Genomic DNA, 27,931 nt, shown 5'->3' on the forward strand with positions numbered 1-27,931 from the left:
TCACTCATTCACATAGCGTTAACGCCATGGTATATGTTTCCAAAACGTCTTTGCTTTGCCCTGGCTAAGTAACTCTCGTTTATTTAAAATATCCTTGTTTTCAATTTCACTGATGAAAAAAAAACTTATGGAGGTATTAAAACACGTTGTTGAAATTAAAAGTGTCCTTACCTGGAGAGTAACACCCGCCATGCCAATTAATGTTCACAGACCCAAGTCCCCTTTCCACCCAGAAGGTAAACTTGACTTGCTGTCCTAATAAAGTTGAACTGTCTTCCAACGTTGTTTCGTCGTAGCAGGCTAGCGCTACGATTGCTTGCTTCGTAAGTTATGGTTAGCTTCAGACGAAGCGGTCAGCTGCCATTCACTTAGCCTGGCTGGCTACGTTAAAGTTACTATCGTTGTAACGTAAATTCTTCAAATTAGAAGATTAGAGGCATTGCCAGTAACCACCCTATTCGTTTCACATATCTCATAGATCTCATAGAATCTGGGTTGAACCAGAACTCAGTTTCCAGTCTTTCCAACGACAGCATTGGCTGTTCTCGCGAAAACTGCCAGACTGTCCATAACACCGGTAGCTACGTTTCCCTGAAAGTTTTTTTTTGTGTTTGGGTCCGGGGTTTGAATCCGCCGAGACGCCTCCTTGTCCAAACTTCTGTTGGTTAAGCCTCCTGCCAATCAAAACAAAACTTCTCGCTCCTCATTTCGCTTACCAATTCATCGATGTCTACAGGTAAAGATTGATACGGTGTGTTCACAAGTCTTACCGTAAACAAACAAACTGGAACAGCTAACCAAATGTAATGTCATTTAGAAATTGAACTGATACGAAGTTAAACATAAGCCAGCTACTAACCTAAACCTGCATTTTAATTTAGTTGCTGATGACATTTTGAAAAGGAGCTTCATTGGAAAAGTTTGTGGCAGGGCGTGTCAAGTCACATCCATGGCTGTAAAAACAAATAGCCTACAAATCATTTAAACAAACAACGACAAAAACAACATGGTTTCATGAGCCAACCCACAAATTTAAACGAAGGACACACTTCAGTTTCCCTTATAACTGGGTTAGCATAGCATAAGTACCCTACATATGTAAAGGAAACATGACATTATTTAGGCATATTTTCAATTCTGCTTGAGTAAGACAATTGAACCCATTTTGATTACAATATGATTAAATGAATGTTATCACATGAACCATTTTAAGGAACATTATGAACTGAACTGACATTTCACAGTAGGCAAGGACCTGATCTAGGACAGCCTACTGCAACAGCTGATCATGCACAATAGAAGTTCAACAATCCATATGCCTACATAATTACATGGGCAATATGTATTCGACAAGGATTTCTAAACACCTGGTGTAGACTACACGCTAAACAGGCTACGTGTTAGAGACAATTGTGCACTGATTGTGCACACGCATAAAGGGCTACAACGAAATTACAGTTCTTTGAATTTAAATGAATGAACCGGTATATCATCCTCCGTCTGTCAGACAATTGGGCTATGGCAAGAAATTAAAAACGCGTATGACTGCGAATCTCTGTTGTGTGACGCACTCTGGGCGTTATTTCTACAGAACCACACCTCTTTATTGGAACAACCCACCCCTAAACTGATAACCTCCAATCAGAAGGTAACAACGGGAGCGAGCGGCGTTTTGTAAATCGTCCCTCGAGAGGCGGGGTTGTCTATTCAATTTTCATAGCTAAAGCGCGTTCGCAAGAGGAGTGGAGCGCGTGAGTGAGACTGAGCTCTGTGTGGTGGTGGAAGCGGCGGCGGTGTGTTAAGCCTCTCGTTTTATGCTGTGGGGGTGCACGACACACGTTTTTAGTCGCACTTCTCCAACCTATATTCAACTAACTTTTTTCTTCCTCAGGGGAGATTTCTAATTAAACGGAATATATTTTTGAGGAGTTCAGCACTGTCAGAATCCGAAAATCATGTCGGCTTCGGCGGCGAAAGTCGGTAGAAAGGAGCAGAACTCAAACCATGACGGAGCGGACGAGACCTCCGGTAAGTAATGGCGGCCTCCTAAGCACCGCCATTTTCACTTGTTCTCTTCGTAGTCATTAATGTTGCGAATGAGTTGGTCTTTGCATTATCAGGCACTGTGCGTAGCTAAATAAGTGCTGAGGGGCGTTCGTGAGTGATGATATTGTACCACAGCATTTGCTACAGGGTAGTGCGAATGTGTTTGCGAAACAACAGACGGTTCGGGGAGGCCATGTTCCCCTTGCATAGAATTCATTGTGCCACGCATGTGACTTCAAGGAACACTTGGCTGTATATCTCATACCTACTTGCGTTCCAAGAAGATATGTCTACAGCCTCAGTGCGCCGTCTCAAAAAAATGTTCATTTAATAAATGGATACTTTTGGTAGTTGTGTACTTTGGTATGATACACAAGGCCCTGCGCTTGCTAGCTTAGCTTGCTAGCTAACGGTACGCTCCCACTTATTGTGTTGCCCCGCCATCGCATCCTAGCAGGTTAGCTACATGTGCCCCCTGTTGAACTCTTTTTGAATTCTGTGGCATTCAATGGCCAAAGCTCGAATGGTAATTGTGGTGTTCTTCAGTTCGGGGTTTCATATGTATCACTGGAAATGCTTAGAACGCAGCTACGTAGTTCCCCGACCAAGGAACGCACGCTAGCTAGACAACGCCAGGTAACTAGCAAGTGAGCTAGGCTGGACTTAGGATTTCCAGCGTGCGGCCTTCCTCATTCAAACCACGCGGCCTTGTGTAGCAGCAGGAAGCAGCATCAGAACGGCTTGAGTGACTACTTCGGGCGAGAGTTCTTGTAAGCCCGTGGCCAGTATGTTGACCCGTAGGGTATCAGTGTGGCCGGAACCACCGAAGGTGATAAGTGATGGTCAAGGTAAACTACTCTTGAGCAGAGTTTTGGGCCAGCATGGATCGCTGTCTGTATAACGTTATGAAATAATAAATAGCGTTAAACTGGACTCGTTCTTGCCTTTAACAGTGTTTGTGAGAATGTATACTATGGTAAAGTCATGTAGTATATATTCACTATGGTTCCGTAGAATAACCTTAATACTCGGTGTCTTTTTGTACAAAAAAAGTAACAAGCTAAACGGGCAAAGCTCATTCCCGATTCATTGTCATGTACTAATGTTTTGTTCTGCATCAGTGCTCCAAATGTTGACCTTATTCAATTATGTCCTGTTCCAGAAAAAGAGCAACAGGAAGCTATCGAACACATCGATGAAGTACAGAATGAAATTGACAGGTACCGTAGTATTGCATTCGAGAGACTACTTAGCTGATTTTTTTTTTCTCGGTTAGTGCTTGTTTTCTTACGTGTTGTTCTTCCTCGCAGATTGAATGAACAGGCAAGTGAGGAGATTTTAAAAGTAGAGCAGAAGTACAATAAGCTACGCCAGCCATTCTTCCAGAAGAGGTCAGAACTCATAGCCAAAATCCCCAACTTCTGGGTCACAACGTTCGTCAACCATCCACAAGGTAAGTCAATTTAGATTACCTTAGATTTTTCTTGAGGTTTTTTCAGTCTGTCTGAGTTATGGGAATACTTTGAAATACAGGGACACACTAGCTCAAGTTGGAGTGAATTACAATTAACATGATTGCCTATATGCTGTAATGTAATCAAATAGAAAGAACATTACAATAATTCACCTGCCAATATTGTTAAACATGCATGTTTTTGAGTTCTGGAAAGTTTTTAATTTTTTTCTAATTATGATTGTTTGTTTATTTGTGATAGTCTCAGCCCTGCTTGGTGAGGAAGATGAGGAGGCACTTCACTACCTTACCAGGGTGGAGGTCACTGAGTTTGAGGACATCAAATCAGGTTACAGAATAGACTTTGTAAGTGGTCCAAGTATGACACACAAACACACACATGTATAACACAAGCGATCATATATTAACCTGGTGGTTGTCTTTTTTGTTGCAGTACTTCGATGAGAATTTTTACTTTGAAAATAAAATCCTGTCGAAAGAGTTCCATTTGAATGAAAGCGGTGACCCATCCTCAAAATCAACCGAAATCAAATGGAAAGCTGGAAAGGTAATTACTGCCGACAGTCTAAACATTCACTTGTGTCAAAGTATGCTGCTACTCTTATGATTTTATGAGATTTTATAACTGTATGGTGTTTCTCGTAGGATTTGACGAAACGTACTGGCCAAACACAGAATAAAGCGGGTAAAAAGAGGCAACATGAGGAGCCGGAGAGCTTCTTCACATGGTTCACTGATCACTCAGACGCAGGAGCAGATGAGCTTGGCGAGGTTATCAAGGATGACATCTGGCCCAACCCTTTACAGTACTACCTGGTAAGAGCCAGCACAGGGGTCTTCCTGCTAAAACTATGCATTGTGATGTGGCTAGTAACTGAGAAGCGTAACCTAATGGAAAATATGCTCTCGTCTTTATTGCTTTGGATAGAATTTTGCGGGGGACCGTGGAAAAACAGTTTGGGTCGTAGATTTAAGTTCCTTTTGATGCTCACAGGTACCAGACATGGAGGATGAAGAAGGTGAGGGAGAGGAAGATGATGAGGATGAAGAGGAAGAGGGTCTGGAAGACATTGATGAGGAAGGAGATGAAGATGAGGGAGAGGAGGATGATGATGAGGAGGATGGCGAAGACGGAGAGGTGCAGTCTATTTTTGGGGCTAGGGTGTTGGAGTGGGGCATTGGGTTGACTGATTGTGCCAGCTATTGGTTTAGCAGAAAATACAATGGCAGCTCTGTATTAAATTCACCTAGTTAGCGGAGTTGTTCACGGCTGTGTAAACATTATTAGGTGACTAACTGCTTCTCTTCTCTTTGTAACAGGATGATGGAGAAGATGATTAAACGTCACGGGGACCTATTCCAATTACTTTCATACCCGTTTTTTCCCCTTTGACCTGTTCATCCTTCAACCATTGGGAGCAAAAGAGCTTTTTTGTTTTTGTTGTTTTTTTGTTTGTTTTTATTTTGTTTTGTTATGAATTTTGTGCTCCGTCTTTTATTCTACTGAAGCCTCTCCTGTCCTTACCATGTCTAATACAAGTTAATTCCCTGGACATGCCTGCATTGGAAAATTGGTGGCAGTCTCGTTGCTGAAGCCTCTTGCATCATTTTCAATTACCACACCCATCTCCAAAGACAATAAGAATTGTTAACCATCTGCACGTCATCTTATGTAGAGTAATTAAGTAAAATAGCAGTTTATATATAAGTAAGTACATTTTTCTGTGAATGGTTGTGAGTTGAATAACGATAAGCCATGGTGCAGTGATGACCTAATCATAGATAAAGTAGCCACATTTGTTTCCTTTTCTCTTTTTTTTTTTTTTTTTTTTTCTTCAGTGCAGAGGTAAGCCCCATGAGTTGACACTGTTTTTCCTATGTGTTTTGGACAAATGGGAAGCACCAGCTTGTTGTCACCTCTTGTAAATTTCTTTGGGGTCAATATCAGGGTACAACAGTCATTGTGGACAGTTAACAAGGGTTGGGTGGGGCAAGTGGGCATTTGACACATCAACATTTGGGTTTATGTTGATTGAAGTTTCATTGTAATGTTTTACAGACACCCATGAGGTTTGAAATTTACATTTTTAATAAAAACAAAACACAAAAAAAAGTTCCTCTTGTATTTTGAGCTTGGCTGAAAGGATTATTATTTAAGTGAGAGAAAATAAAGAGCCTGTAGAATACGAAAAGGTCTCGTACCTGTGGTGTTTTTCTCCACCTTTTTCCTTGAGAAGTGACTGGTCAGTAGCAAGACTATTATTTAAAACATTTCTGTGTGGATATTTGCAAATTGCGTCTTATCCTAATGGGCAAGTTAATGTAGCTGATGCCAGTCTGTAAATTATACATTAGGCAAGTTTATTTATATAGCACATTTCATACACCGTGGTAATTCAATGTGCTTCACATAGATACACAATGTGCTTCACATAAATTAAAGTAAAAGGTTATTAGTAGTGGACTATCTGTTTTAAGAATGTCGTACGGTGGAGACTGGAAGATGTGGAGTGATACTCCAATCTTTCTCAGCGCAACTGGAAACCTGGGTGCACTGCGCAGCCAGACTCGGACTATCTTACGCACAATCATACTGGAACAGTTCCAAATTTAGCGTTGCAAAACAAACCATTTAACCTTCGTTTACAGTACACAAATAACTAATATGTCTCTGAAGTTGACGACACATTTGGCGATCCGACCGCAATTCGCAGGTACAGCAGTGCTTAACCATATAAAGTGCTCTTGACCTGCCAGAGGTAATCATGTTGATCTTTCTAGACCAATCTTACAGGTTGACACGAGGGTGACAAGCAAATCACCCATTGGTGCATCGGTTTCCTAGGAAATAGTAAAGCGGAAGTTTTTACCTGATCCTAGAGCAGCTAAACAACACGCTACACTAACACACATACGTTTGGTTCCCGTGGAAGAGATATAATACGTTATTGTGTTATGATTTATAGTCAAGTTAACACTGGTAAAGATGGGGTGTAGCAAGCAAGCTAAATGATGAGCCAGGATTAATATTTGGTTTATTCCTAGATAAACATCTCAGCTAACGTTAGCATAATGTTGCTCAGTCAAACGGCGTATTAGCCTATAGCAATAAGTTACTGTCCTAACTGAATAATTTACACCAAGCGTGTGGTTGTCATTGAGTTAGTTAGCTTCCTGGCTGTCTGAGTACCTAAGAGGTAAAGGTGAAATTAGGCACAATGTTCACGGACGAAACTTTGGATACTGTTGGCACAGAATCATCATGGAGAAAATCACTTCAGTCGGTGCAGGAGTCGGTAACTTATATTGTCCAAACGGTGTTAGCTTAATTAGCCAGCAGAGCTAGCTAGCTACCCTAAGTTAACTATTCAGGCAACGCGCTCTAAACAGTCTAAAATCATGCTCGTGTGTTCCATGAAGTGTATGTATTTTGAGAGATTTCAATCAATCTCTTGCAGAGGAGCTGTCAAACATTGCCACTGCACACGGCAGAAGCTGAAGTCCAGGCACAACATGTTTCGGATAGTGGCACACAGACCGATGCAGGGGACAGCTTTTACGAATACCACGAGACGAGCGTCGACCACCCTGGTTTAAAGGAATTCTTGGATGGAGTCGAGAATATGATCATCAAGGAGTTGATAAAGAATTCCAGGAGCCATGCTTTCGATGGATTTGAAGTAAATTGGGTTGATCACAATGAAACGGTGAGGGCAGTGTTCTGGACATTCCCAGACTGTGTCAGACAGATTAGATATGATTGACATATACTGTACACTGTATGCTTACCATGTCTTTTCCGTATTACTATTGTGTTATCAGGTGTCGTGTATTCATCGACTTCAACATCCGGATGCTCAGTCAAGAGGGCTCCAAGTTACCAGTTTGTCGTGGAGTTGCACAGGCTCTGTCATTGCTTGTGCTTTTGGCCGGTAACATGTCTTGGACAGCTCACACACTCTCACCGTTGTATTTAGCGCGTTTTGTTACCTTAGATCTTACCTGTATGTGTATTATTTCAAGAATTGATGATGGTGACTGGAGCACAGAAAGATGCTGTGTGTGCACTTGGAACTTGGACCGAAGGGGCTTGGATCCCAAGCGGCCGGACTTGATCATAGATGCGGCCAGTGCTGTCATGTGCTTGTCCTTCCATCCCCAGCGCCCTTCTCTGATAGCGGGTAAGGACCCTGTTAATGGTTTAAATGGGGGATAGAAGCATGCCACCCTAGTCCTCCCCTACTGTCTTCATGCCACTTCCTGTCTCTGTAGGTGGGCTGTACAGTGGGGAGGTCGTGGTGTGGGACACCAGCCGCACACAAGACCCCATCCTGGCTCAGACTGGCATGTCTGTCGATACTCACAGGGAGCCAGTGTATCAGGTAGAGCCCTACTGCCATGTCAATCTTCCATTCACAGTTGCATTCTATTCAATCAGTTCTAATTCATTTCTCCATCTTTTGGTGCTTTTGGGTAACTTTTGTGTAGGTGCACTGGGTTCCAGGGTCTCGCAGGGGGGAGCTGGATCTGTTGAGTGCAGGTTCAGGAGGCAGAGTTCTGCAGTGGCGTGTTGATGGAGTGGAGAGCAGGCTGGTCCTGGCCTCTGGATATGCCCTGGTTCGACAGCAGGTGCCCATGATAAATACACTGAGCAAGGTGAGGGTGCTATGGAGTCAGCCAGAACCATCCAACTGGGCCAGTGCCTGTATTTAGCTAACACATAGCCAGGGGCGTAACTATAGGGGGTGCAGCAGGTGCGGTCGCACCTGGGCTCATGGGTCTTGGGGGCCCGTAGCTGTGGGCCATAGACATATTTACGTCAATCTAAATAGTCTGAAGGCGGAATATGTGCTCGGGGGGAGGGAGCGTGGCAGCGGTTTCCAACATGAAAAAAGGGGGTACGGGACTGTAAAATGTGCAAGCAAGTGTCTGCAGTGTGTCTCACCTGGTCATAAACTGAAGCTCTGGTCCTCTGTAGGCAAGAGGTGGCAGTAGTATAGGGGTCACAGCCCTCGCCGTTTCCCCCTGGGATCTGGACTCCTTCCTGGTGGGCTCCGAGGGGGGTCTGGTCCTCAAATGCGCCTTCTCCAGTCAGACAGTGTCTGCAGCACCCCCTGATGGTGAGAGTGTGACCCTGCGGGCTCCTGCCCAGTTCTGCTTCTCGCCCAGCAGCGGCCCTGTTCACTCCCTACAATACTCCCCATTTCACAGGTGAGCACTTCCTTGAAATTCCTTCATCAGTTGTAATCCCATTGAATGTCATAACATGTATGCTTATTGCCTAATTAGAAGTTTAAGTACAACTTACACAAAGTACACTTTCCTCCATTCTACACGAGTGGCTCGTAGGGACCTAATCAAACTCTTCTAATGTGACCCCACAGCATTTATTCTGCTGTTACTTTTGGGAGTTAAGTCAGTGAGACATTCAAGCTCGTTTTGTACATCCTTAGTTATTCTGAGCCATTATTCTGAGCTACTCATTCAGTATGACGCTACTAAGGCTTATTAGTCCTCATTGAAATGATGAGTTGTGAAGTAGATTCATCTCGTGAGTGAACCGTCGGTGAGCTGGTCTCTCTGTCTGGGCTTCAGGAACTTGTTTGTGAGCGGGGGGACAGATGGCCTGGCCCACCTCCACAGCCTGCTCCAGCCTGAGCCCCTGCTGTCTCTGCGGGTGTGTGACTCATCATACGTGTTCGCAGTGCGCTGGTCTCCAACACGCCCACTGGTTTTCGCAGCAGCCACGGGACAAGGTGGGAGGCATTGTGTGGTGGAGCGTGATTCAGCGCTAGTGTGCAGCACTGTTGCCGCAGTGAATGCATGTGATCGAATATCTTGTCAGTGCAGTACAGTTAAAATGTGGAGAAACCCACGGTCTGGATCTGTTTGCGCTGGTAGATTTTCAGCAAACTATATTTGTACTATATTTGCTGAAAATCTACCATAGCACACAGATGCAGATCGTGGGTTTATCCACGTTTTGATGAGTAAATGCATTTATTTGAAACTCAGACGTAACTATTCCTGCAGTTGAATATCTGTATATAATTGTGGAACCATAAAAGGAAAGACATTCTCCACACTGTATTTGTGTCAGCTGTCTCCGCTAGTTTAAATACCTTCAGCTCAGTCTGCGCTGCAAGCCTGAGCTGCAATCCGATTTGCATCAATCAAAATTCCATCTAATAAGCCCTAATGAGCACCAATTTCCTGGTAATTTTGATTGATGCTCAGCTGATTGCTCCAAACCAAACCAAATGCAATTGTTTCCAGTCCAGTCATCATAGTAAACGTCTGTGGGAGGCAGATCCTTTCCTCAAAAGAAGAGTACAATAATATTGCAGATACAGATAATTGGATACAAAGGGTGGATCAAGAGTAGTTATTGTAATTCGCTCTCAATAACATAGTAATCATATTTATTTATTTTATTCTCAAATACAACTGTATAACTATACAGGCTGTATATACTGTACTTCTTACGTCATACTCTTACCGTTTAATATTTATCCCTGCACTTCTTGCACGCTCCACTTCTTTGCACTATTTGTTGTGTTTACAATTCACAGCTCCTGTATATAGCCATTCCTCCTTGTATATACTTTCTTAGACCGTTGTACTGTTGTGTTGTAGTGTATATTTTGTGTAAGTACACTGAGAGCCACTATACCCGGAGTCAAATTCCTTGTTTGTGCAAACTTACTTGGCCAATAAACGTGATTCTATTCTAACAACCGTCCTCTGGCTTCTAAAGGTTTGGTGCAGATTTTTGACTTGGGCCGGCGGTCGCTCAGGGCTGCCACCACCATTGACCAGGAGACCGGTGGTAAACCTGTGTACTGTCTGGAGTTCAACCCGCGGCAGACCCACCTTCTGGCAGCAGGAAACGCCGACGGCACCATCAACATCTGGCAGCTCAGTGCCAACTTAACAGAACAAGGGCCCCGAGAGACTGCACAGCTGGAACAGCTGGCCAATGAGGCGGCAGACTGACCTGAGGAGGCCAAAGGACTGATCCCGTTATATGCACCCCTTAAGAACACTAAGGGGCACGTCCATGGGAGGGCGGAGGACTGATCCCGTTATATGCACCCCTGAAGAACACTATGGGGCACGGCCGTAGGAGGGCAGAGGATGAGGTGTCCCATTTGAGCTCATCCCGTCATCCTTCCAACACTTTTAACACTCAAACACCCCATTGCCCACCCCTACGCTACTCCTGGGCTGCAAGGGAAGGTCAAGGGATTCGGCCTATTTTACCCAAACACTATTAACTCATTATTGGAAATGCTGGCTTGGTCTTTTTGCCCTATGGTGAGGAAGCAGTTCCCTCACTTGATTTAGTGGCTAGACTTGTCTGTTCTAGTGACCTTAAATAAAATGTTATGTCAAATGACCTGCAAGTTGAATGGAATTTGTTAAAATGACTGATACAAATTTGGCTTATTACTTATTCATTTTCTGTATGTTTGTTACAACTATTTATTTTACATCTTTGGTTTTTTTTTTATTAAAAAGAAGAAACACGAAAAAAAAACCTGGAATCTGTTTTTCCACAAGGAAATAAAGCCACTCAGTACAACCTTACCAGTTCTAACCAGTAGCGTTTATTAATGCACACTGCAGTCTTACAGGTGATGTTACAGAATATCCTCTCTCTATAGTTTGTTAAAATCAAGCAAAGCACTTTAACAGCTAAAAACAACCACAATGAAAATGCAGACAGATCCACTACACTATTGTTGTCAGTGAAGCACAAAGAGTGTGAGATAAATAGTTTAAGATTAGCTAGATAGATAGATACGGAGTTCTATGGAGAACTCTAGTGTTGGAATCATGCAGTTCAGCTGTGTATCGATTGGTGTGCGTGGTGCGATAAACGCGTGCCGATTGGTCACTGGCAGGCAAAGGGGCGGGGAGTTTAATTGACGAAAAGCGAGCGAGTGAATTCCACGAAGTCGAAGGAGGTTGGCAGCTCTCGGCCCTTGCTGTCGAGGTAGGGCTTCATGTGGGAGATGCAGTAGTCTGCCTGTTCCTTGGTCAGGTTCTGGAAGGTTGGGAAAAGAGTGAAAGGCTTAGTTTCAGAACCAGAACACTGAGATGGCCAACTGATACCGACTGATATAAGTGAAAGGGCTCTTGTGGGTACCTGGTAGAGTTCTTCCTTGGTGACGAACGGTTTGTTCTCGGCGCTGAGGGCACGGAAGGCGCTTTCGATCTCCTCGCTGGACTTGACGTTCTCTGTCTCGCGACTGATCATGAAGGCCATGTACTCCTGCAAGGACACGTTGCCATCCCTGCAAACACAGACATACACTCATGTTACACTTTAAAAGAAGTTGCTATGTCTAACACACATTCACGTCATTCAAACAATCATTTATTTGATTTGATTTTGCATCACGCTTTAGTCAGTTATGAGGGGTGTGGAGTGCCCACCTGTTGGGATCCACCGTGTCCAATATGGATTCAAACTCGGGATCTGGTTCTCCTTCTTCCACCATGGGCAGGTCGTAACCCAGGGAACGTAAGCACGACTTGAACTCCTGGTGGTTGAGACGACCGGACTTCTCTTTGTCGAAGTGCCTGGGGGCAAAAACCAAGAGGCTCAAAAGAGTAACACAGCTAAGAGTGCGTAGCCACAGTATACAAACAAAACTACACCATGTGCTTGAACCTAATAGACACGTTTTCCAGGGTGCGACTCACTTGAACATCATGCTGAACTCCTTCAACGCCTCTTCTGTCACACCTGTTGTGTTTCTGGAGAGGGAGAGAAAAGCAGGCAAAAGTTAGCCAAAAAGGATCGCACCTCCACTCTGAATCAGTCTTTGGTTACCGTCAGAGGCATGTGTTTCTACTGCAGCCTGTCCACATTGTTTCTGTAAGACTAAAAGTGTGTGTGTGTGTGTGTGTGTGGCGTGTGTTGCGTGGTGTGGCGTGGGTCCCAACCTGGCCTGAATCTGTTGCTCCAGGTTGTGCTGCATCCTCATGCCTAGCTGGTCCAGCTGGTCCCACTGCTGGGCCAGGCCCACGGTGCTGTGTTCCGTGTACTTGTTGTCCAGGATCAGCGCCTCCTCCATGGCCGCCCCCAGGTCCTCGATCTTCTTCAGCTGGCTGCGCATGGCACGGATCTCCTGGTGCTTACGCTGCAGGGAGGGAAAGGAACACAGGGATAAACTTCGCACACAGAGGCAACACTAACAAAACATCAGTATCTACAGTAATCCAATTGCAGCATGCACCAACTGTAGTGCTCATTTCAGAACTTAAAAATCTCATAATGTCATGTTAAGCCAGTCTTGACAAATCTGAATTACAAAGTCCACATCACCGCATAATGTATTGTGTAAGGTGAGCCAGTCAGACACCATTGCAAATGTAAACATAAGTTTGCTTAGGTTGAATTTTAATAAGTAAACTCTTGATCATATGCATTAGAGATTTATTGCCCAGGGATAATCAGCTTTGTGTTGACCTGAGTTTGCCTCTCGAATGGCAATGTGGATTGAAGGCTTGTGGATACGGATTCTACTTATCCGTGCTTAGCTGGCTCATTAGTGCATGTTGTCAGTTAACTGGTACAACTGGCCAGTCTAGAATATAGCTGTGTGAATTACGGCTTTTTGCCTCACCTTGGTGGCCTCCAGCTGTGACTCCAGAGTTCCGGATTCTTCCACCATGCAGGACCTGTTCGTACAGAACACAATGAGAGAACGCCAGGGCTCCAAACACACACCACAGCCGTGAGACAGCATGCCACATCCATTACGCACTAACTCATTTCACTCAAACACACAGACACACTACAATTACTTATGGCGTCTTGCAGATCAACCTTGACAGAGTATTAAAGCTTTCTGAAGTGCGATAAAGCATCTTGTGAACAGCCAGACCCAGGCTTTTCTTCTTTAAGGGGGAAAAACTAAACTTGCACTTGCATTATTTGATGTATATGCTAAGTTCACTGGATAAGTAATCATTTCTTTTCTGACTGTTTTTGTCATTTAACATTTAAATGTTAAAGAATGTAAGCAAACTCTTGAGTTGTTGACAGAACTTACCCAAGTTTCTGAATGGAAGCTGATAGAACTACGTATTCCAGAATGCACCTAAAAACTGCCACTCAGCCCATGCCAAAGAAGCCATTTCATACTCATGGTATCCCTTACCATGCGAGGTTAGGACCTCTACTCACAGGGCTAGAAACTGCTGTTTTCTCACTTTAAGTATTCTTTCATTATAGGTGTAATTACATGGATAGTGGAAGGAAATGGAATTGAGTGGATTTGATCTTTTAAAATGGTGAACGTGAGAACCCACTCTTTCCAAACAATGTGGAAGAAACAGGACACAAACAAAACAAACAATATGACGGCCCAAATTCAGATCTGCTAAAGGAAAGTCGTGTATGTATGAACAAGTCCCACATTTTTTTTTTTTTTTTTTGCAGTTTCCATCCCTGAAACTGGTGCATGAAAATTACTATGAAAAAAGAACTTGTGAACGGTACACTTGTTTATGAAGTGCTCAATGTAGCCAGGCTTTTGTTTGATTGAGCAGCTTGAAATCAAATGCGTCATCTCAGGTTTCTTGTAGCCACATTGCAGTGAAGGTTAGTAAAAGGGAATTGCACACGCCAGAGCCCAAATGGTGTGTTTAGACTCGCGTGCATGAAGAGCTACCAAACAGGGTGGAGTGGGGTGGGGTAAGGAGGGTGAATCCAGGAAATAAGGTAAAGTAAAACCTTCCTGAAAGATCATCATCGACCTCGTACTGATAGACACGGATAACCCGTCGATAGGCTATGCTATTCAGAGAAGGGAGGAGGAGGAGGAGGAGGGAAGGGATGAAGAGTGTATTAAAGAACAGAACAGAAGGAGAAATAGAAAAAGAGAAAAATAAATAAAACTAGGATAAAAAGAGAGACACAGAGGATACAGATGAGATGTACATTCACGTTTGAGCCTGGAACCTGGAGTAGCAGTTCTGCCCCGTTAGCATGTCTGCTACTCGTCTCTGCGGTCCTAGTCTCTGCCAATGCAAATAATGGGCAAACCTGCCTTGGGCAAAGTTCCACTCTCTCCAAGTACCTTTCTTTACGCAACAACTGGGCTCAACTGACATGATCGGTCACAACACACCCAAAGCACACTCACTCACACCTTGCACACACGCACACACACACACACACACACACACACACACACACACACACACTTTTACACAGATCACACATGACAAAGCACAACACAGACCACACAGCAAATGGGAAGAGATAAAAATGTGATATTAACCCATCCAGGAGGTATGTCCTGATAAGAAAAATGATCCCAAGCATCGAGGAAGCAGCGAGACAGCAGGAAGGGGCGATGGGGGGGGGGGGGGGGGGGGGAGAGAGAAAGAAAGAAAAAAACATTGGTTAAAACACCAAGCAGACATCTCTGCCAGTGCTCTACCTCACGGAGAGGCACATGACACAAACACACGCAGAGTCCGCACAGGAAGTTTGTCTGCATGAAGCTTAACTTGCGTGTCTAAAGTGGCAGTGGCACGAACACTAAAGCCCCCCAAAATCTGAACAAAACATGTAGGCGATCTAGCTAACACATGCGCTGACTTTTCCCATGAACTTAAAAACATGAGTTTACACACTGGTGACTGAACAAACAGAAGATCCACTGTGCAGAAGTTCAACATGTCTACCATTCAGAGTTCAGAACATCCACGCCCCATAGTGCATGACTGCATGCATCACAACGCCCCCTACTGTATGACTGCATGCATCACAAGTGTGTACTACTACATGCACTAGGCTTCTATCCCAGATATCAATGGCAGTCAGCTAGGAGACGCCAGGAGAATAACGCCCCGAGATATATAGCCCATAAAACCACACATTCCATGAATTTCATGCAAGACATTTCTGAAAAATGGTCTAGTGTACTGGTCACACACACACACACACACACACACACACACACACACACACACACACTATGGTATGGAACACACACACACAAAAATCCTAACATAAATCCGGTGCCGTGTCAGGACCCCCCTCCCCCACCTTGTCTCCTGTAGCCACTGGTGGAAGGCGTTGGCGTGCTGGGCAAACTCCTGCCGCAGCTTGTCATTCTCCTCCTGGCGCCTCTGCTCCTTCTGGAGCTCCAGCTCTCGCTCCTGGGGGGGGGGGGGGGGGTTAGAGAGGGAGGGGGAAAGACGGACGTGAGTGTGAGAAATGTGGTAAGAAAGCACAAACAGGTGACAACTCAGCACCTGATCCCCAGTACTTCTACAACACCTACAGTAGGCGTGACAAGTGCGGACAGACCAGAGGCCTAAAGATACACTGGCATCAGCCTGCATCAGAATGGCTGAATTTTGTAACTGTAAACATCACATATGTTGTGGATTTGTTGTTTCTATGTCTTTAGGCATCACTGGGAGTGTTACAGATCACTATTAGGCCAGTTTCCTTTACTTGGTGTCCAAAACGTCAAACAGCTTCTCCAGCTAGTGTCTGTTACCTTGATGATCTTCTGCAGGTTCCTCCAGGTCTCGTCCAAGGCCTCCATGGTGAACCAGGTGTAGGGGTTGGACACCACGTGGTAGCTCTTGATCTGCCGGTCCAGCTCGGCCAGCTGGTTGAAGTCGGCCTCGGCGGAGCTGAGCGAGGCGCGGAAGGCGTCGTGGGCGTCGCGCAGCGCCCGGATCTCCTCCAGCGAGTTGCAGCGCACCGGGTCCGTAAGGTCTTCTTCTGCGTTCTCAAACCAGCTGTTGAAGGCCGACGCCTTCTTGGCGAAGGTCAGGAACAGGTCCTCCACCTAGATGAGAGCAAGACAGTGGAATGTTGAAGGAATATTTAATTATACCATATAGTTCCACCATTAAATGGAGTATTAGGGATATTGTAAGTACTTTTAGACAATGAATCAAGCTTTACATACCATCCTGACTAAGTCATATTTGAATAACAAAAAAAAGGAAGCTTTACCAGTTTCTGTCCAAATTTCTACAAAGACTGCACATCTATATGGCGTCTGCTGTTGCACTGACCTTTCTGAAGTGATCCTGAGCTTCCAGAAGCTTCTTCTTGCGGGCGTCCGAGTTGGACAGCAGCTGGTTCCAGCGCTTCATGAGCGTGGCGTGGCGAGCCTCGATGGCACGGGACTGCACGTGTTTGGCGGCCAGCAGCTGGTCCTTGAGGGCGGTGATGTTGGTGATGCCCTCCTGCTGGAAGGCCTGCAGACCAGCATCAAAGGTCTCCTGCAGAAGCGGCCCAGCAGGGGAAAGGAAGGAAGGAAGCAGACAGAGAGAGAGAAAGAGAGAGAGAAAGGTGTTAGGAGTGTTGATGGGGCCATGCAGACATGTAAGTGAAACCCGGTCTTTTGCGTGTGTCTCAATTTTGTGATAAATTATAAAAATGCATACATTATATTGTTATACAATACTGATTTTCAGAAAAGTCACAACATTGTTGTGGGTTTGAGTGTGTGTGTGTGTGTGTGTGTGTGTGTGTGTGTGTGTGTGTGTGTGTGTGTGTGTGTGTGTGTGTGTGTGTGTGTGTATTGTACCTGCTTGGTGAGCAGGGTCTGCACGGAGGACAGGTCACGGCCATAGTCATCAGTCTTCAGGCTGTTTTCCTTCTCACCTGTACACATGCAGACACAGTAAGAACAAGAAACACACAGAGATCTTTGCTCCGGTTACACTCTTCTCATCATACTGGAGCCTCTCCATAGGACATCCCATCATATAACCCCACTCACCCATCCAGGGATCCACCACATCTTATAACCCCAACTCCCACTCACCGATCCAGGACTCCACCACGTCGGCCTTCCAGTTGAACTGCAGGAAGGCAGAGTTCTCGTCCAGCTTGGCCTTCCTCTGGGCGGCGGCCCTCTCCAGCTCGGTCACCTTCCCCTTCAGGGCGTTCATCTTGGCCGTGATGTTGTCCACGTGGTGGTTGTTCTACAGGACACACGAGAGAGAGAGCGAGAGAGAGACTCTTGATTCCCTGGCCTCACAACAGTCACACAATACACGAGACGTACGCGAGACTATAGACAGTAGCTGCCAAAGTGCAGCGGTGGCACGAGGACAGGTGTATTTGGTTTAATTTGACTGAATGACTTCACATGGTCACACATGTTGTGATGTCATTTACCTTCTTGATGAGCTCATCTCCGTTGGCACATACGTCGTTCACTCGGTCCCTATGCACAGTAAAGTCAGTCTCAAACGCCTCGTGTTTCTTCAGCAAGCCCTGTGGGGATGGAGAACACACACATGACCACCCGCTTCCTTCAGCTCTGTGAGCAAGGATGCACCACCAGTCCAGACTTCAGACTTCAGAGCGCACAGATATTATAAGGGAGTTCCGTTTACCTGCACAGCGGCCAGCGTATCACCGTAGTCTTCACTTCCAACCAGATTCAGCTTCTCATTGATCCATGCTTCCTCTTCTTCCACATTCGCAACAAACTGCTGGTACTCCAGCGACTCTTCCAGTCTCTGCCCGCTACACACACACACACACACACACACACACACACACACACACACACACACACACACACACACACACACAGCAGAACAACATCAGCATCAGCATGGTCTAAAAGTCTAAACATGTGAAAATACACTCCTTTGCTTTGAGGAGTAGAAGCGGATGTCTGTGAAGCTAGCATGTTTAGCGGTCGGCGTGTGATCTTACCGGGCAGCAGCCAAGTCCTTCAGCTCCTTCCAATGCTCCACAAACTGGGCCAGCCTCTGCTGGATCTCCTCCTGGCCAATGGTGTTGTCATCCGACAGCTTCTTGCCAGTGTCCAGCACAGACTGATCAAAAAAAGACACAGAGACGTTTAGCTCAGTCAGTCACAGCTGGATGTGGAACTTGCACACTACAGCGGGTAAGGAGAACAGCTGAGGCCCGATCTCTCACCTGAATGGCCGGCTCGTGGGCGCCAAGCTCAGCCTCCAACCTCTTATGTTTCTTCCTCAGATTCTGCACTCCTGTCAAATCACGTCCATAATCCTCCGAGCTCACAAGCAATTTCTTTTCTCTGAAAGGGCCGAGTGGAAAACAAAGCTGTCAGTTCACTAGCTGAAGAAACTAAATCCTCTAGTAATAACACTATCAAAACCACCAGTGTGTTCTTCAATTGCAGCACTACAGCCATGGACACTAGGGGGCGCACTTACTTGATCCACGACTCCTCGTCGTCCAGGTCTCTGAAGAACTGGTGCAGGCGGTGCGACTCGTTGAGCTTGGCACGGCGGCCTCCAGCCATGCTCTTGATCTTGCCGAAGCGGCCGTTGACAGCGTCGCGCTTGTCCTTCACCTGTGTGGTGTCGAAGGCCTGGCTGCCCATCAGGCTGTCAGCCTGGCCATTCAGATCCTTCAGGCGGTCCTGAGGAGACACACACACACACACACACAGAGAGCACAGTCAGCAAACATACCGACAGATATACACACACGGTGAATTTGCACAGCCAATGCCATTCCTGTCTAGATAGGGAAAAAAACCCTCTTCCACTTTCATCAGCGAACTACACTGATGTACTACACTACTGTGCCATTTCAGTATTATTATTCAGTAATATTATTCAGTTATAATATTTCAGTAATATTTTTCAGTAATAATATTTCAGTAATATTAATCCACCAATCAGACAGTGGTTGAAGGAAATCCTGGTTACCTCATGGGCAGAGATGTCAGCCTCCAGCAGCTGGTGCTTCTTCAGCAGGTTGTTGACTGAGGCCAGGTCTTTGCCATAGTCCTCAGAGGCCAGCAGAGCCTCAACCTGTGGAACAGAGCAGAAAACAGCCCTATTAGAAACACTTCAACTCCTGCAACACCATCAGACAGCACGTCAATCAGAAGTGTTTATCCTCAACAGTGTTTCAAAACCAAATCTGTATTATTGGGTCATTTCGCGGTGCTAGTCGCGCGTACCTCAGACAGCCAGAAGTCGAAGTCCTTGATGCCCGTGTTGAAGTTCTGCTGCTTGTTGGCCTCCTTCAGCTTCTGACTCTTCTCAGCAGACTTGTTCACCAGGAACTGCCACTGCTCGTCCAGGGCGTTGAGACGGGACTGATGACAACACACACGCACACGCACACGCACACGCACACGCACACGCACACGCACACGCACACGCACACGCACACGCACACGCACACGCACACGCACACGCACACGCACACGCACACACACACACACACACACACACACACACACACACACACACACACACACACACACACACACTTAACAGGTTAGATCACAGCCATGAATTTGACCATTAACATAAAAAAAAGTTATCCTACACACTCTTTCTTTGACTTACCTTGACGGCATCCTCGCTGCCGGCACAGGCTCCTCTCGTGATAAGAGCGTTGCCGGTGTCGATCACGCCGCGGATACGGTCGGCGTTGGCGTGGAGCTCGGCCTCGAAGGCCTGGTGCTTCTGGTGCTTGCTCTGGTGGCGGCGGAGGAGGAGGGGAAAGAAAGCCGTGAGAAATCACAGGAGGGGTTCACAAGAGAGTGGACTGATGCCGCTGTGTCTTCGCCCCTTTTTTCAGTTAGTTCAGATAGTGTACATGAACTAGCTTTGTGTGTGTGTGTGTGTCTAGTTCAGATTGTGTACATGAGCTAGCTCTGTCTGTCTGTGTGTGTGTGTGTGTGTGTGTGTGTGTGTGTGTGTGTGTGTGTGTGTGTGTGTGTGTGTGTGTGTGTGTGTGTGTGTGTGGCTAGTTCAGATTGTGTTGAGTAAGTAAGAGTGAAGTTCTGCTCAACTTTGGGGTCCAAAAGAATGTGGCTATTAAGAGTGTCTGAAGCACCGGGGGCACCCAATTAAGGTGTGGTGAACACAAAACAGTGACATTGAGACACCACTCAAGAACGTGGACAGATGATGTGTCCTACTCCTACAGACAGGACAAACTACAGTGACAGACAAGACACTGAAGATAAATGAAGTGAAGACTGATGTCATCCAGGACATATGCACATCTCTGGAGCACCTACGGAAGCTGAGAGGTTTTGTCTTTAGGTCGTTCCACATGTTGAACAGAAGACGGCAAACGGGAAGGAGAGAGCGAGAGGAGAGGATAACGGCACTCGGCTAAAGCGTTGACGCAAAACGTCTACTTAAATACACAGACTTAACAACGCTGCAAAAGCTGTTTGGGCTCCCTAGTAGAGAGCTTGAAGTTCTACTACAGGTTGCTTACGAACACAAAAAACATTTAAAAGCAAAGCTGTGTTTTTGGCTAAAGTCTCCTCCTCTCCTTCCATTGTTTTAACGGTCAGATACCAATAGATATTGATGAATAGCATAACTACTTAACTTAAATAATTTAATAAAGCATAACTGCTTTAGAGGCTCAATGACCAAAAGTATTGTCGTCATTGCCTTCCAGGTCATTGGAACAAGCAGTGTGGAACGAGTTTATAAACAAAACAACCAGCTTCAGACAAAAGAAAATCGGAAGCCACGCCCAGCAATTGAACATTCACATCGAAACGATGGATACAAAAAAAACAGAATGGTTGAACTCAAAACATAAAGGACCAAAAAAAAAGATGATGGTATGTTTTGACAACAAAATTACAAGATGGAACAAACTGAATTAAGAAACCAAAAAAGAAGCCACAACACGCGCAGGTGTGATGGACACAGTAGACAGATGGCACTGGACTACGTGTCTAACGTGACACACACAAGACACAGAGACACGGTACAGACACGTGAGGAGGGCCTAGGGTTAGTCAGCTGGGACACACTACTCCAACTTACCAGCAGCTTGGACAGCTAAAAACAGACAATAAAAACAGAGAGAGGTTCAGTTCAGTTATTGGTCAATGGTCAGTGGGGAAGGAGTCGGCATGGGGGGGGCTTGCACAGAGGGACTGGGTATTCACAGTTCATTGCTTACAAGAAGGACTGGGTACGAAGACTATTATTTACGAAAGGGGCAGGGCATTGAGGCTTTATTATTGACAAGGAGGTTCCCGGACTGGAACAGGATTAACTTCACAGACTGCGGTTATAAACAAACTAACAACACAACATGTAAAACTGATTAAGATGGTTGTTTTTTTTTTCCTGTTAATCAAATTAACACTCATTCCAAATATACATTAGAAGAACCTGATGCCGATTCACCAAAACAGTAAACAAACAAACAAACAAACAAACAACAGTTAGCGCACAAGTGACTCCACAGGTGGAGAGTAGTTGAGCGGTACCTGGATGTTGGTGGGGTCTTTGTAGGACTCGTCAGAAGCCGTCTGCAGTTTCTCGCTGATCCAGGCCTCGATCTCGTCCACGTCTCGGCTGAACTGCTGCAGAGTCTGCGACTCTCCCAGCTTGGAGCGCTTCTCAATCATCTGAGCCTTCAAGCGGCGCCATCTACAGGCCGAAACACAAACATGACGGGTGACCAATCTGGCGCCAATACGCACACACAGGGTACATTTAAAGCAGGCACCATTTTGAGGGCTTTGTTGAAGTGGTTGAAGGATGGCTGCTCTGACCTGTCCAACACCTCATTGCGGCGGTCAAGGATCTCTGGCCTGGCGTAGTGGTCTGCTCCAATCAGCTGGTCAGCGAAAGACTGCAGGGCTGCAATCTTCTCCTCCTACAGAGATCAGAAGGGCAAAATCACACCGATCAACCCCGAGCCTACTCGACGTCTGCACACACACCACTGAAGTTTGTGTGACTGAGTGAGCCCTGGTGAGATGGTGTAGGCGGGGCTGACCTGGACGTTGATGGCCTTGTCGAAGTCCTCGTGCTTCTTGATGAGGGCCTCCACGCTGTCCAGAGAGTCTCCTTTGTCGTCGCTGGCCAGGAAGGCCTCGCGCGCTGCCATCCAGTTCTCCGCCTGCTCGCAGTCCCTGTTGAACAACTACAGAGACAGAGAGGGGGGGGGGGGGGAGAGAGGGAAAACAATATATCGATCATCATCAATCCAATCATCAGGTTGGTGGTGACCTTAATTGTTTTAAATGCTACATGGATGTTTGGTCTGTCATATCACTGGACTGCCCCTGGTGAGACATGGCTGACCATCAGGTTATTCATGTAGCACTTGGGACCGTTTGTCTCATGTTTGAGAAGTTAGGCCTAGGATGATGATCTTAAAGTTGATACAGGTAATTCAACAACATTTACCATCGCTACACAAGACAATCCAGAAGAACCGGAGTCTGGCTTCGGCTTGTTTGTTAATAAACGTGTTCTCATTTAAAGAGAGATTTGAGGTTGTGAGTGTTCTGGTGTGGCGGACTCACCTGCAGCTCCAGGCACTGGTCCAGCATCATCCTGCGCTGCACCCAGGCCTTCTCCAGGTCGGCCCGCTCGCGGTCCAGCGCCTCCAGCTTCTGCTGGATCTCAGGGCTGGCGTAGTGCCCGCGGGCCAGCAGCTGCTGCCCAAACTGCTCAAAGGCCTGGAAGGTGCCCGCACGGGCATCGATCTCAGTGCGGTGCTCCTGGAGAAAGAGGGCAGAGAGAGAGAGGGTCAGAGATGGGGGGGGTGAGAGAGAGGGCAGAGGTAGAGAGAGAGAGAGAGAAACAGTAATGAACTGGAGAGCAACGACCACTTTGTATAGAACAGAATAAGAACTGTGTTCTGGTTCTGGTGGAACTAGTTGCAGCTTTGACTAGGGAGTGTGGTAGGGTGTGGTAGGGTGTGGTAGGTCACCTGGTGTCTCTCCAGCAGCGCCTCTGCTCCGGTCACGTCCTTGGCCAGCTCGTCTGAGGACACCAGCCCCCTGATGCCGTTGATCCAGGACATCAGGTCTCTGTGGACAGACAGATCAACACCATCATCAAATGTCTGAACTTAATATCAACCACTAATGATTCCTCACAATTTCCATTTCTTCTTTCTTTCCTTCAGTTTTTTTTTCTGTGAAATGACCTTCTGCTTATTTATTTTCATTTTTTGTCTTTCAGGTGGATAGTGTGTAACAAGTGGAACACGAGTCGTCCTGCTGAGAGCTTCCAGTGTTGGTGCCCCGCGGCGCTCACCTGAAGTCGCTGAGGAAGCGCTGCAGGTCGTGGGAGTTGCCCAGCTTGTCCTTGCGCTGGTCGGCGCGGCCCACCAGGCTGCTCCAGGCGGTGTTGAGCTCGGTGCACTTCTCCTTGATGTCGTCCACCGCCTCGGGGTGCGACTGGATCAGCCGCTCGGCCGTCTCGCCCAGAGAGTTCACCTGAGGGGTGGGGGGGGAGAGAGATGAACACAAGGGCAACGCCACACAAGGGCAAAGCCACACAAGGGCAACGCCACACAAGGGCAACGCCACACAAGGGCAAAGCCACACAAGGGCAAAGCCACACAAGGGCAACGCCACACAAGGGCAACGCCACACAAGGGCAACGCCACACAACCGGCGGTCAGTTGGCCAAGGAGCACCAGCGAGGGACTCAGACAGTCTTCTCCACCCTGATGTTTAATTGCATTCTAGCTAAATACAGATTCACGCAGGAAACAGCAGGAACACCCTTGTCACAGCGATGGTAAATATATACTGTACTGAGAATATTGGAAAGAAACCCAACCATATGCACTGATTAGTTGTTGAACGCAAGAAGTGTGTGTGTGTGTGTCTCTGCATACCTTGTCTCCCAGGGCTGCCAGGTCTCTCTCGAAGCCTTCGTGTTTGCGCTGCAGGGCCTGCACGCTGGCCAGGTCGTGGCCGTAGTTATCAGTGTTCAGAGCCTGGTTCTTCTCCTCGATCCACTCCTTAGTCTCATCAGCATCCCTATGATGGAGAGAATATGATCAGTTTTAGTATCTCTCTCTCTCTCTCTCTTTCTTTCTCTCCAGTGGAATAACATCAGTGGGCGGTAGACTCTAATGCAAACATCAAATATGTGATGTGAATAACACGCATGAAAGTGCACATGTAATCAGAGGCACAAGAGGAGGTAGTCTAGTGTGTGTGTGTGTGTGTGTGTGTGTGTGTGATTGTGTGTAAGTGCAGCTGTGTGTGTGAAATTGTGTGTAAGTGCAGCTGTGTGTAAGTGCAGCTGTGTGTGTGTGTGTGTGTGTGTGTGTGTGTGTGTGTGTGTGTGTAGCTGTGTGTAACCCTCTTACCTGTGGAACCTCTGCACCTCATGAGCGCTGCCCAGCATGTTGCTCCTCTCCTCGGCCAGCTGCTGCAGAGCCCTCCAGCGATTATTCAGCTCCTAGACACAACACACACACTGTTAGTCTTCAACGCACGCACACACACAGGCAGGTGAACAGATGCCCTCAAAAGGGACTATAACCATTTAAACCTGTTCTATAAATATTAATGCCATAAGCTTTAGTCTCTAAATAAAATACATAAATGCCTAAAAAAATAAATATTTCAGCTACAAATGCATATACAAGATTAAAACAGATTGAAGTCAGACTGCACAGTAAAAAGGTAGACTGACAAAGCTTGTGTGAACACAATTACTTTTTTCCTTCAAATAACTTTCCTTTAAATCATTTGAATATTTAGTCAATTACTTCAAGAATTCATTCAGAAACTATGATCCTATGAAAGCTTGCTGTTTTAGTAAAGATGGCTGACATTCAGGAAGGACGTGATCATGGAGGGAACGGAGTAGGGAGGGGATGCACGGGCATGAGCAAACACAAAATGGAGGAGGAGAATCGGGGGGGAAGTCGGTGGGAACTGAGTGCTTCCTGCCTGAGCTCAGGCCAGATGATCAGTGAAAGGGCAACGTGTATGTTTGATGGAATGAGCTGAAGTATGCAACACTTAAACAAAAGGAGGTTCACTACGATGATGGCAAGGACTTGACAAACACAGAACAAATGGAGGATCTAAAAGACAAGTGGAAACGGGAAAACGGAAAAGACAGAATAAACTAAAATAGAACAAAGGGACGTTCACAGGACAAGATGGAGGACAATGAAACACTAAACAGTTGGACTGATTGGACCACTCGGACAAGACACGTTGTGGCCACGGGAGGACAGACGAGCAGACGGTTAGCGTCCTGAACACGTCAATCAAGACACAATGCAGACGAGCACATGGCTCAGATGGGTTAGCGTCCTGAACACGTCAATCAAGACACAATGCAGACGGTGAGTTTGATCGGGGGCTGTGAGGATGACGGGGGGGGGGGGGGAACGGGGAGGAGAGGGGCCTGCAAACCTCGATCTTACCTTAATGGTATTAAAGTTAGCCGTCGTTTGGACAGCCATGCGAACGGACTATAAAAACAACCACAATACAAGAGTGTGGAGAAGGGAAGGGAAGGAGAGAGAAGAAGAAGAAGAGAAAGAAAAACCACACCAGTCAAGAGAGTCACCACATTAGTGCAGAACTTCAAAAACAAATGAACAGGCAGCGTTACCCACCACCACAGTGAAAGGCTCAAACCACCCAACGGACCACCGTGCCACCAGCAGAGAGCATGCATTAAAGATTCAGGGTGCTGGCACAAGCTTCTGTGTCTGAGAGTGTGTGTCTGTACTGGGATACACACTATTGTGTACGCTGCTGTAAGTGTGTGTGTGTGTGTGTGTGTGTACTGGGATACACACTATTGTGTACGCTGCTGTAAGTGTGTGTGTGTGTGTACTGGGATACACACTATTGTGTACAATGCTGTAAGTGTGTGTGTGTGTACTGGGATACACACTTTTGTGTATACAGGCCTATTGTGTACGGTGCTGTAAGTGTCGATGTGGGGTCACCCCTGCAGGGGTCCCTGTACAGTTGAGAGAGGTTAGGAGTGACTGAGCTGTTGTGTGATCCTAAGACACGGGCGTGTCTGCCTGCTCTGACTGAGCTGTTGTGTGATCCTGTCTGCCTGCTCCTCATGTCACTGGAGGGCAGTAGTGGCAACAACTCATCATAAAATCATAAAAAGGTACGTTACAAAAGGTACACAGAGACGACGCCACCATTGATGACTAAGTCCGTAGTTAAAAAGAACTCATGCGTTTTTGTTTGTCTGTCAAAAGGTCAAAGGTTAGAAACACTGGGCCTCGTGCCTAAGGTAAGAAACATCAGTTTTACCTTCCATGGGGAGGCATTCTTAGAGTCTGCTTCATCCTGTGAAAACAAACAAAAAAACCTTTATGTAGTTTATCCATGTACACTGAATAACATAAATTATATTTTTAAATGACAAGTCATGCAGTCCACCACAATCTGATCACTTCTGTGGTCATAAACATGCATGTTAACACAGGTACGTTACATAATCTACTGTGAAGTATTTCATTTAAAAGAAGAGAGAAACATGCTGATAGATGTTAGTAAGACAAACATCAAATCCCCTATGGAAACTCACACCAGAGGTTAGCATAGCATGCATTTCTACTCTAGGTACAGACTCGAGAGTTTACCTTGCCAGGTGCTGAGCCCAACATCTCTTGTTGCTGAAGAGGGGGGGGGGGGGGGGGGACATAGCATGAGTCATCAATATATCTGACCAAAGCATCTCTATGGTATGCATGAGTCATCAGTATATCTGACCAAAGCATCTCTATGGTAAATGTGTATGCATGAGTCATCAGTATATCTGACCAAAGCATCTAAATGAGTACGCTGGTGCACTGGGCACTGTAAAGCATCTATGTAAACTTTACAGAGATGCTTTACAGTGCCCAGTGCACCAGAAGACACATTTACCATAGAGATGCTTTACAGTGCCCAGCGTACTCATTTACCATAGAGATGCTTTACAGTGTAAAGGGGACTGTAAAGCATCTCTATGGTAACTGTGTCCGCTGGTGCACTGGGCACTGTAAAGCATCTCTATGGTAAATGAGTACGCTGGTGCACTGGGCACTGTAAAGCATCTCTATGGTAACTGTGTCCGCTGGTGCACTGAGCACTGTAGAGCCGTATGTGGGGGGGTGTGCTGTGGGGTCTCACCTGGGCCTGGACCACAGCGGCCTCCTCGGCCATCAGGCCCTCGGACTCCAGCTCGGACGCCACCTTGTTGATGTCCCTCAGGCGAGACTCGTTGGCCTTCAGGTCCTGAAGCACACAAGAGGAACGGTTCACATTTCAGAGAGTTCCTCAAAGAGTTCCTCAGAGAGAACGAGAACATTTAGTCAAATAAAATTTTGATTGAACCGCATTAGTCCCATCATGCTTAGGGATATAGGATTACAGAGCAACTTGTCGTGTAGCTTGACTTGTAAGGACAGGCTCTAAAACCTCCACGTGTTGTCTCTGCACATGCTGAGCTCAATACACACAAACCCTTGGTCAAATCTATTAGGTCAAAACAGCTCCTGCTAAACTGAAAGCCATGGTCTAGCGTGAGCCGCTGTGAATTCAGACTACTGTAAATGACTGAGGCAGTCGGTCGTACCTCCTGGATTCAGACTACTGTAAATGACTGATGCAGTCGGTCGTA

The 27,931-nt window shown here is 46.2% G+C and overlaps 4 protein-coding genes across 13 annotated transcripts in view; 2 read left to right on the forward strand and 2 right to left on the reverse strand.

Annotated features, from left to right (window-relative positions):
- The window catches only part of pkn3 (protein kinase N3), a 15,819-nt gene extending 15,141 nt beyond the window's left edge, over positions 1-678 (reverse strand). Inside the window, exon 1 of the mRNA XM_031578029.1 lies at positions 172-678. Coding sequence (XP_031433889.1) covers positions 172-192 — 21 coding nt within the window. The 5' untranslated portion in view covers positions 193-678. The remainder of the gene's footprint in view (positions 1-171) is intronic.
- Positions 679-1,736: 1,058 nt separating this feature from the next.
- setb (SET nuclear proto-oncogene b) lies at positions 1,737-5,633 on the forward strand. Of its 2 annotated transcripts, XM_012837923.3 has the most exons (8): positions 1,737-2,028; positions 3,209-3,266; positions 3,357-3,499; positions 3,762-3,865; positions 3,954-4,067; positions 4,166-4,336; positions 4,515-4,658; positions 4,841-5,633. In XM_012837923.3, exons 1-8 carry the CDS (start codon positions 1,956-1,958, stop codon positions 4,859-4,861), a joined length of 828 nt encoding a protein of 275 aa, XP_012693377.1. In that variant the 5' UTR covers positions 1,737-1,955; the 3' UTR covers positions 4,862-5,633. The 2 variants fall into 2 exon arrangements, with proteins under 2 accessions (XP_012693377.1, XP_031433693.1); XM_031577833.2 differs by lacking the exon at positions 4,515-4,658.
- A 346-nt stretch (positions 5,634-5,979) lies between these two features.
- Positions 5,980-11,212, forward strand: dync2i2 (dynein 2 intermediate chain 2). Its single transcript, XM_012837867.3, has 9 exons — positions 5,980-6,816; positions 6,979-7,227; positions 7,343-7,452; positions 7,544-7,701; positions 7,793-7,902; positions 8,009-8,176; positions 8,499-8,731; positions 9,116-9,276; positions 10,278-11,212. Exons 1-9 carry the CDS (start codon positions 6,739-6,741, stop codon positions 10,514-10,516), a joined length of 1,506 nt encoding a protein of 501 aa, XP_012693321.1. The 5' UTR covers positions 5,980-6,738; the 3' UTR covers positions 10,517-11,212.
- sptan1 (spectrin alpha, non-erythrocytic 1) overlaps positions 11,111-27,931 on the reverse strand; it is a 40,641-nt gene continuing 23,820 nt past the window's right edge. For 3 of the 9 annotated variants that reach the window (XM_031578412.2, XM_031578409.2, XM_031578415.2), the window contains 34 exons: positions 27,442-27,546; positions 26,910-26,942; positions 26,578-26,613; positions 25,719-25,766; positions 24,645-24,736; positions 24,165-24,309; positions 23,576-23,757; positions 23,247-23,346; positions 22,837-23,034; positions 22,305-22,451; positions 22,078-22,181; positions 21,790-21,952; positions 21,338-21,352; positions 19,886-20,017; positions 19,492-19,629; positions 19,235-19,339; positions 18,734-18,942; positions 18,474-18,594; positions 18,246-18,367; positions 17,918-18,050; positions 17,697-17,795; positions 17,341-17,500; positions 17,101-17,177; positions 16,583-16,792; positions 16,054-16,350; positions 15,594-15,706; positions 14,821-14,838; positions 14,271-14,333; positions 13,159-13,213; positions 12,476-12,672; positions 12,233-12,286; positions 11,963-12,109; positions 11,673-11,820; positions 11,111-11,570 (listed from right to left, as the gene is read on the reverse strand). In XM_031578412.2, the coding sequence (XP_031434272.1) occupies positions 11,445-11,570; positions 11,673-11,820; positions 11,963-12,109; positions 12,233-12,286; positions 12,476-12,672; positions 13,159-13,213; positions 14,271-14,333; positions 14,821-14,838; positions 15,594-15,706; positions 16,054-16,350; positions 16,583-16,792; positions 17,101-17,177; positions 17,341-17,500; positions 17,697-17,795; positions 17,918-18,050; positions 18,246-18,367; positions 18,474-18,594; positions 18,734-18,942; positions 19,235-19,339; positions 19,492-19,629; positions 19,886-20,017; positions 21,338-21,352; positions 21,790-21,952; positions 22,078-22,181; positions 22,305-22,451; positions 22,837-23,034; positions 23,247-23,346; positions 23,576-23,757; positions 24,165-24,309; positions 24,645-24,736; positions 25,719-25,766; positions 26,578-26,613; positions 26,910-26,942; positions 27,442-27,546 (4,092 nt within the window). In that variant the 3' untranslated portion in view covers positions 11,111-11,444. The remainder of the gene's footprint in view (positions 11,571-11,672; positions 11,821-11,962; positions 12,110-12,232; positions 12,287-12,475; positions 12,673-13,158; positions 13,214-14,270; positions 14,334-14,820; positions 14,839-15,593; positions 15,707-16,053; positions 16,351-16,582; positions 16,793-17,100; positions 17,178-17,340; positions 17,501-17,696; positions 17,796-17,917; positions 18,051-18,245; positions 18,368-18,473; positions 18,595-18,733; positions 18,943-19,234; positions 19,340-19,491; positions 19,630-19,885; positions 20,018-21,337; positions 21,353-21,789; positions 21,953-22,077; positions 22,182-22,304; positions 22,452-22,836; positions 23,035-23,246; positions 23,347-23,575; positions 23,758-24,164; positions 24,310-24,644; positions 24,737-25,718; positions 25,767-26,577; positions 26,614-26,909; positions 26,943-27,441; positions 27,547-27,931) is intronic. The other 6 variants (XM_031578416.2, XM_031578413.2, XM_031578417.2 and 3 more) reach the window with 4 other exon arrangements.

Source organism: Clupea harengus, chromosome 12 (assembly GCF_900700415.2).
Source record: "Clupea harengus chromosome 12, Ch_v2.0.2, whole genome shotgun sequence".
In the NCBI taxonomy this organism is placed as follows: Eukaryota; Metazoa; Chordata; class Actinopteri; order Clupeiformes; family Clupeidae; genus Clupea; species Clupea harengus.